At 54.2% G+C, this 8931-nt stretch overlaps 1 protein-coding gene across 1 annotated transcript; it reads right to left on the bottom strand.

The window, feature by feature from the left end:
• Positions 1 to 1431: 1431 nt before the first annotated feature.
• On the bottom strand, positions 1432 to 6643 carry NKX1-1 (NK1 homeobox 1). The gene is made up of 3 exons (XM_054203129.1): positions 6169 to 6643; positions 2068 to 2252; positions 1432 to 1989 (listed from the first exon to the last, which is right to left on the bottom strand). The coding sequence occupies exons 1-3, from the start codon at positions 6641 to 6643 to the stop codon at positions 1432 to 1434; spliced, it is 1218 nt and encodes a 405-aa protein (XP_054059104.1).
• Positions 6644 to 8931: the final 2288 nt, after the last annotated feature.

Below are 8931 nucleotides of genomic sequence, written 5' to 3'. Positions count from 1 at the left end.
CGCGCAGGGAGTGTGGAAGAGAAATACCAAGTGTCCCTTTGGTGCTATAGCTGTAGCCAGCTCGGGATGGTCGCAGGGTTAGAGGTTTTTTCTCTGAAATTATGAAAAAATATAATACAGTAAGGATTATAAAAGTCCGACTTTGATACTAGTTTAAAAGTAATCAGCGGAAAGGCGATGGAAAGATTATTTTTTACAGTGGCGGGATTTGAGTGAAAGAGCCGATTTATTAAATTTACATAAACCCAAAACACCAGACTCCCCGTCTACGGAAACACAGGAGAGATCTCGGATTCTCTGAGAGAAAAAAAAATATTAATTTTTCTTTGTTCTTAATATTGCACAACAGCAATCGGCAAAGCCAATTCAGAAAATGCAAAGAAGTGAACTAAGAAAGGAAATAACCCTCTCTCTCGTACGAGAAGGATAAAGTTTATTTGCGTTTAAGAAATACGCTCTCGGAGTAAACGAAACGAAAAAAAGGATGGTCCGAGGCATCCCTCCAAACGCCTCAGGAGCCAGGCGTTTGGCAGAGGAACCTTATCTTACAGAAATTCAGCCGAAAACCAGGGACTCACCACCACGGAAAGCCGCCGTTTCCTTAAAGTTTATTGATTGATTTAAAGTGTTTAGCAAACAAAGTGCTTTCTATATCATCTCTTGCTCATTACTCCCATACCTTATACATTAATTATAAAGTTAAAACTTTTTTTTTTTTGTAACAACCAGAAATATACAGAAATGATTAACGTAAAAAAACAACCCGGCGCCCCAGCGGCCGCCCCCGCCGCCCCTTCCCCGCGTGTCCGCGGCGGCTCCTCCAGGTTCGGGTTTCGTTGAAGAGCGACGTACGTAAAAACAACCGTCGTCACCGTGAGGTCACGGGAGGAAGCGGCGCGTCGTTGCTTCAAGCAATGTCGAGGGACAGGACCGATAAGTTCTCTGTTTTACCCTGAGAGTCAAATGGGTACATAATTATTTTTTTTTAAAGTCTTTTACGAGTGGCCAGACCAGAATAAAAACAAAGCCAATAATAATAATAATAATAAAAATAATAATAATCAAACCCACACGGCAACGAAGGACGGTGAAAATAAAAATACAGGTAACGATGATTTACATCTACTTGTATGTACACGGGGGAGGGAGGTTTTCCTCCTCCCCTCAGAAGCGCAGTCCGGACACATCGCGTATAAAAAGGGTCGTAGAAACGATTGCGGGTGCTGAGGGGCGGGAGCCCCTGGACCCCCCGTCCCTCCCGCTCTCGGTTTCACCTTTCGGGGGAGTGTGTGGAGGGGGGAAAAGCCGCACGACCTCCGGCCCCCCAAGCGCCCAGCCGGGCGGCCCCGGAGGGGCAGCGGGGTCCAGCGGGAAGGGGCCGAGGGTGAGGAGGAGGAGGAGGAGGAGGAAGAAGAAGAAGGGGTGTCGGGCTTATAGGTGCGGGGTGTAGAAAGCCGGAGCGCCGTAAGTCTGGGAGCCCAGGACGAAGGGCGAGAGGACGGCGGGGCTGGGCAGGAAGGGCAGCTGGGCGGCGCAGACCAGCCCCCCGGCGGGGTGCCCGGCGTAGCTGCCGGGCCCGTGCATGGAGAGCGGGTTGCCCATGGGCGGCGAGTGGCTGAGGGGGCTGAGCCCCCCCGCCAGCGCCCCGCCGCCCAGCCCGCCGCCCGCCCCGCCGCCCCCGCCGCCGCCGCCGGTGGGCGCGCTGGTGTCGGCCCCCGGGTTCTGCTTCTTCCACTTGGTGCGGCGGTTCTGGAACCAGATCTTCACCTGCGTCTCGGTGAGGCTGAGGGAGAGGGCCAGGTTGAGGCGCTCGCACACCGACAGGTACCGCGTGGACTTGAACTTGTTCTCCAGCGCCACCAGCTGCTCGTAGGTGAAAGCTGTCCGCGCCCGCCGGGGCTTCCCCGACTTGGAGTCCGAGCCCGTCCGCTTCCTCTTGGGCTTGGCCTGCTGGCCCTGCTGGCCCGCGCCGGGACCCGACGGCGGCTGCTGGGGGGGCGGCGGCGGGGGCGGCGGGGGCGGCGGCGGGGGCGGGATGCCGCCCGCCTCGCCCGCCTCGGCGTGGACGTGGCCCGGGTCGGCTTCAGCGGGCGCCGCCGAGCCGGTGGTGCTGCCGCCGCTGCTGCCGCTGCTGCTGCTGCTCTCCTCGCTGCACAGCTCCTCGTCGTCCGGCAGCTCGCTGTCCGGGCTGCGGCTCGGCCGGCTGCTGTAGTCGAGGTCGCACTCCTCGGCTTTGTAGAGCTCGCCGTCCTCTGCGGACAACCGACAGCCGCAGTTAGGCCTCGCCGCCGCCGGACCCAGACACAGCCCCCGCCCGGTCCCCACCCCGGTCCCCACCGGTACCGCCTCCCCGGGGTGTGGGCAGCGGGTAGAAACCGACCCCCAGGGGCTCTGCCCCGCCGTGGGGCGGGCTCACCCCCCTGCCATCCCCGCTGCTGTCGCGACAGGGGTGATCGGCGGGCAGGGCCGCCCTTCCCGGCCCCCTCCGTGCCCCGCGGGCTGGGCGGCCAGCCGCTCGTCCGGCTGGCAACAAGGCGAGGACCCGTTCAGAAGCGGCCGGGATGGGGCTCGGAGCCGCCGCCGAGGCCGTCCCGGGGGCTGCGGCCCTGGGGCCGGGGAAGGGCTGCCCAGCCGGGGAGGCTTTGCCAGCGCTGCCTCTTCCCAGCTACCCATCTTCGGCAAGAGCCGACACAGAGACGTGGCCAGGGCGGGGGGTACACCCCCCCACCCCCTTCCCACACAACACCCAGGGGCTGGAAAGGCCTTTGGGAAGGCGACAGGGGGGTCCCCCGGAGCCGGCGGCGGGGCGCTGGCGGGGGCGAGCTGCCGGGCCGGGGGAGAAGCCCCCGCGCTCCCCGCCGGGGCCGAGCCAGGCGTGTTTCGGGCAGCAAAGATGTCACATCGCTTTTAACAGTTTTAGTGACGGGAATCTCCGCATCGACGGGAGATTTGCTGGCTTTTGCTCTGGCGTTTTTAACCCTTTCTCCTCCTGGTTTGACCTCTTGTCACTTCCTGAGATGGAAGTATTAAAGTGGAGTAAATACTTGTATTGATTAGCAGAGCAGATACAAACTTAATTAAACTCATTTTGTGTAATGTACAAACTAGTTAACGGTCATTTAATTTATTTGGGTTTATATTACGCTCCAATTAACGGGTCTCCATCGGAGAACAGGGTAATTATCCGATATTTAAGGCTATCGGACTTCTGCTGATGGTTCTGTCATTATGAAGCCTGAAAGCAAATCGCATTTTCCAGGGAGCCGGCTCCTCCTGACCCCGATCGGGGCTCGGACTCCTCCGGGGGGCGGGGGGGGGGGAACCCTCTCCGCCGTCTCCCGCCGCAGGGACGGGGGTTGCGGGAGGCAGGTCGGGGGGCAGAGGCCCGGAAATACCCTGCCTTTTAGCCGGCCCTTGCAGACATTCCTGAACTTCCCTCCACTCGCATCTGCAACGGGGGGGCAGCTCCGGGAACCCCCTAATCAAGGGCTCCTTTAACTTGGTTAACGGAGATAATGCAAATAGAAAGTGAATCGCTCATCTATCACCCTTATCCCGTGCGTACAGTGGTTGTTTTTATCCCTAAAAAAACCGGAACACGCCACTGCACCTCAAACTTGGTCCGTCTCCTAACGCCGGACACCCTAAAGCCCGTATATAAGATTAGAGGTGTTTAAAAAATAGTGTGTTTTGTTCAACGAGGTGATTTTGGCTAAAGTCGGATATGACAGGCTCGCTAGGAGAAAAAGGGGCAGAGAAGTTTATCGTAATCCTTTTCACCCGGAAAATATCCCTTTCATAACTCGAGGCTCATTAAAAATTTTTTCCAGCTCTCTGTTCGAGTCGGCGAAGGGAAAACGCGAGTGGTCGCCGCCGTACACGCGATGCGAACTCGGGTAGTTTTTCCCCAGGGGGACACGGGGCGGGAGAACGAGCATCCCACAACCTGTGGAACTTGTTAGAAACGGCAAGGCGGAATTTTTGCAACAACAATTTCTAAAAAGTGGGTGTAGATGCGCCTGGGGGGCCGGTGTGGGGACTGAGCAGTGCGCCGGGGCACATCGCGCTCGCACCTACGGACCCGGCAACGTCTCCTGGCTGGTTTAGAGTTTATTTTTTTTTCCCAGCCGTAGCTCAACTAAAATTTTCTTTACATGGAAAAACGCAGCGCGAATACAATTGGCGACGGACATCGACGCTGCATTTGCTATTTTGTTTCTGGAATATGTTAAATGTTAATTTAATACGGAGTTTTAACTGTTGTTTTTTAACGTTAAATGAGTTTTACGAGCGGGGTGTGACGAGCGCTGTTTTCGCTCTCCTTTTGCCAGAAAAGGATTTTGCATTTTCCGAGTGTTCGTACTTCTCCGGACAGAGCTACTTTTCGGAACACCTCTCCTAAATTAAACCACTGCTTGAGCTAATATTAATTACGGTAGGGAAAGAGGGGAAATAAACTACGTGATTTTCGAGCGGTCCCGGATCTATTGGTGATTGTTGCCGCATTATTAAGGCGGTGGGACCGAAGGGATAAACATGCCAAGCGTCCGGGAAACTTGTCAGCAGGCGAAGCGCAGCGCTTCCCGATGCCTCCAAATATATTTCTTTTTAGAGAAGTGAGAGAGTTGCATTTCTCTCCTTGCCTGGAGATAAAAGTGGGAGATTAGCGATAGGCTGACCTCGTCAGTCTTTCTGATCGCACAGATCTATTTAGTATGACAAAAGTCAGATGAGTTTAGACGAATAATTGCCCCAGCTACGCACTGCTTTAAAAAGATTCTCTTTTGAATTCTATTAATGCCCCATTGCTGCTTCTGCTTTAGAGATTAAAAATGCGTCTGCTGTAAAAGGCTCGTGCTGGAACAGATTGTAGACCTCTTTCGCTGCCTAATTTTAATTGAAAGAGTCATGCTATGGCGGGATTAGAAAGCCCCGAATCTTCCTCTCCCGTCCCAGACCCAGAGAAATTATTTTTCCTCGTCCGAGAACTTTATTCCCCGCCACTCGCGGCCCCTTCTCTCCCCTCAGGACACAGAAGAGCTATACATATTTTTCACAACTACCGTCTTTCCCCGGAAACCCTCCGCCATCCCCAGAGTCGCGGTGTTTAGAGGTGAGAAAGTTGGGATATTTGGACCCAGAAAGAAAAAGCAATCTAGAGCTTGGGTCGAATGCAATTCCCGATCAATAGCGAGCCCTAATAAGTGTAATAGGTTTTAATCGAGTAATTATCCGAATTTTGACCCTATAATTTAGATGTTAGGGAAGAGTTTGCAAGGTGCTTGAAAGAGATATGCACAATTCGATAATAGGATATCGATCCAGGCAGTCCTACATGCCACTCTGGGGCGATTTCCCCCATTATCCAGCCTCTTTACGCTGCTAAGCACATTTTACCTTAAATGTAATCGAAGGAATTTAATTGTTTTTCCAGAGATAACCAGCATTTTGTCACAATTAGTCTGATTTGTCCTAAAAAAGCCAAGGGGAGAGAGAAAATTGAATCTGTCGCCCAGAGCAACGGGCGGCAGGATGCGGGGGGGGGGGAGGAAGGGACGGAGAGAGCGGGTCTGGGGGCTGGGGAGAAGGTACATAGAAGTCATAAGTACCTGGGGAAACCCAGGCGAGGGGAGGCTCCGTCGGGGCACGGAGAGAGGGTTTCGCATCCCCGGGGCCCGAGCTCCGGCCCTCTGCAGCCTCAGCTCTGGGAGCCGCTTGCAAGTTTGTCCGAGCCGGAGCTCACACACGGGGCTACCTCTTCCCGGGAGGAGGAAGAGGATGATGGGATGCCCCCCTCCGCCCCAGACGGCCCGGCGCCCCCGGGACTGGTCCTGCCGCTCCCGGGGGTGAACAGGTCGGGCAGCCCGTGCTGTGCCTCGCCGAGCCCGGCCGGTGCAGAGCCCGGGGACACGCCGCCAGCCCCGGCCTGTCCCGGGGCGATGCGCCCGTCCCTTCGCCCCCCGACCTAACACAGTTTTCCACCTCTTTACGTCCAGCAGCAGCAACGCGGGGAGAGCCCGCACTGCCCCGGGAGCCGGCTGCCCCCGGCGCCCAGGGAAGGATGCTCTTTAAAAACATGCAAGCCCCTTCTACCCCGGGGAGCTGGGTGCAGCCCCCCCTCCCCTCCATCCCGGGGCGGGGGACTGCGAGCCCCCCAGACCTACTTACTGATCAGCTCTGCCGACTTCTTGCACGTGTCGAAATCTTCGGCGAGGGCCTTTTGCTCGGCCAGCTCCGTCCCTGAGTCCTCGGGCTTATCCTCCGCCCCCAGCGTGAACTCGGTCCCCACCGATTTGTACAAGACGGCGCACTGCCTCCTTTTGCTGTTGAATTTGTTAGGGTCCAGGATGTCGAGCACGGAGAAGGAGGTGGTTCTGTGCACCATGGGCAGCGCGGCCACTGCCCCTTCTTGTCCGGGGGTGTTGCTCTGGTTGTCCCCTTGCCTGTCCCTATTTCCAGGGCAGGAGTAGAGCGGCAGCTCGCCGCCGGCCGAGAGCCGCTGCTCCCCATGGCTGTCCATGCCTTCCCCGTGGAAGCCGCAGGACTCCCCGCCGATGCCCGCCGCGGCTGCGGGGGCTGTCACCGCCGCGGCTGCCGCTGCCGGGATGGAGATGTCACCGACCTTGTCTCTGCTCACATTCATGACTCTTTGCGGAGCCCCTCTCGGTTGCAACTTCTCCCCCCCCACCCCTCCCTTGCTCTTCTCCCCCCCCACCCCCCCCTTCCTCCGGCGAAGTTGAGCTGGAAACTCCTCCCCGGCCCCCGCTCCGGCTCAGGGACCAGCCGCTGCCTTCAGCTCCCCGGTGCTGCGCTGGGTCCAGCCGGCCGGGAGCCTCCGGGGGAGGCAGGGAGTCACAAGGTGATGCTCGGCTCAGAGCCTCCACTCAGCCGCTCCTTCTTCCTTCTCATCATCCTCACCAGGCTGCCCAGGCACTCCTGCCCCCCCCTCATTCCCCCCGCACACATACACACAGAGGCAAGGCTGTATCTTATTTATGCATTCATATTTAGCACTGGATTGTAATTGGCTACAAATTAATCCCTTGCCCATAATAGTCTGTAATGTTCATCACTGGAAGAGAGACACGGTGAAAGTGTGTGCTCGGGGGGAGGGGGGCAGAGAGGGAGAGAGCGAATGAAGGATGGTGTTGGCTGTGATATACTTGGCTGTCAGCTCTGTTTCAGCACACCTCCACTCATCTGGAAAGCATCTAAATAGCCTTATTTGGAGAAGTGGGAGGAGATGACGCTTTCTTTTAAATAATTGCGGGATCAATATAAAGAAGATATTATACACACAAAATGGGAACTTAAGGTCTTCCATCCCTAATAGTGGAGTTAGATGATCAAAAGAGGATTGTGTGTGTGTGTGTGTGCGGACTCAGAAGTGTCAGCCCCCAGCACCTGTTTCCCTTCCCTGCTGGTTTTATTAAATTAGAACAAAAGGAGAAAATTATGGACGGAGGTTTAGTGGTTGGAGCGGGGCTTGTGTCAGCGGACACAAACCCACCCTCACACGCCTCTCTCTCCCTTAGCTAATTAAAATTAAATATCAAATGTATGTGCCAACAAAGTGCTGGGAGAAAATGAACACCTTTAAACGGCACAAGACAAAACATGACGATCAATAAATTCTGAGTAACTGGGAGAAAAGGTCTGTTTCCTCCCGTGCAGGAGTAAAGCAATAACCAGACCTAACTTCCACTTTTGAAAAAAATACTCTCTTATGAAAAGTGGTTTTAATTATGGAAAATTAAGAGATAGGAATAAAAGTTATCTGCAAATTATAAAACCCGAATTTCTTCCCCTACCTAATTTCTTTCCCTTTCGTGTACAGTCCTGTGAGCTTTGATCATATCAATTTCATTCTTGTTTTGGACGCTCCAGTCTCTACTCAGTTTGAATTAGCTGCCAGGGGAAAAAAAGGGGGGAGGGGGGTGTAGGAAAATAGAGAAAGCATAAAAGGAAAATTAGATTTTTTTTTGTCTTTGAGGCTGGTGACACATACAAGGACAGGTCCTTTGCAATTACCGCGGGCAATGATCCTTTAGAAAGCAGAAATTAAAAGTTGGGAGAAATAATGGGTAAAACAATCAGCTTGTAATTTTGGTAGGGCTTGGACATGATTAGTCCATCAGCGGGCTGGGCCCAGGGGAGTCCCGCTGAGCGGGAGCCCACAACAGCCCCCGCTCATATATTATACACCAGCCTTTAGATTTTAATCAGACACCACAACAGTGTCCTTTCCCTTTTATGACTTTATTATGCTTTATCTTTAAATTATAAATCACCTCCTGGGTTGAAATGGTATGTATAATCTCTGATCATGGGTAGGCAATTACCTCTCCCCCTTTTCCCGACCTTACCGACGGGGCTGCCACGAACACACAGCGAGAGCGAAGTTTTAATCTGCATGTACACACATTTACACCAACACACACCCATCTGTTTGTTTGTTTGTTTGTTTGTTAGCAGCTCCTCTTTCCCTCCTCCTCCGGCCGTGCCTCTGATCTAATCTTTTCTTTCGGATAATTTTTCCTCCTATTACTACTGCCCGCAGTTCTGGGATATTATTTATGAAAAGTAGACGGTAGTTTAGGTAGATGTCAATGACTTGGCTTTATCGGATTTCCTGTGGTAGTCGTCTGCATTTGTACCATTTTCGGGGAGAATACGGTTTTTGGGAGGCGGCGGCGGTAAAGGGTATTTCTTATTCCCTGGGTCAGTACATCTTAGAAAAAAAAAAAAGATTCTAATTGTAATTAAACCTCTGCGCAGGGACAGTCCCCAAGCGTGCAGAATACACAGCGGCTAAATTAGCACAAATTCCGGGATTCGCGCTGGCTGCTTGGAGGAGAAGGAGCCACGTCCCCAGGGAGCACCCCCAAACAGAGGCACCTCCTGTTCACCCCGACGTGCTCGCAGGCACCA

The sequence above is a fragment of the Rissa tridactyla genome, chromosome 5, assembly GCF_028500815.1.
Source record: "Rissa tridactyla isolate bRisTri1 chromosome 5, bRisTri1.patW.cur.20221130, whole genome shotgun sequence".
NCBI lineage: Eukaryota > Metazoa > Chordata > Aves > Charadriiformes > Laridae > Rissa > Rissa tridactyla.
Note: the sequence above shows the minus strand (reverse complement) of the source record. Positions and strands in the feature narration are given on the sequence as shown.

Excerpts from the sequence above, each read along its gene's own strand:
- NKX1-1 (XM_054203129.1), bottom strand. The coding sequence starts at position 6,643 with ATGAATGTGAGCAGAGACAAGGTCGGTGACATCTCCATCCCGGCAGCG. Across the intron at positions 2,253-6,168 it reads GAAGTCGGCAGAGCTGATCA|AGGACGGCGAGCTCTACAAA; the intron begins GTAAGTAGGTCT and ends GGTTGTCCGCAG. Across the intron at positions 1,990-2,067 it reads CTGAAGCCGACCCGGGCCAC|CAGCCGCCGTCGGGTCCCGG; the intron begins GTCCACGCCGAG and ends CCGCCCCCCCAG.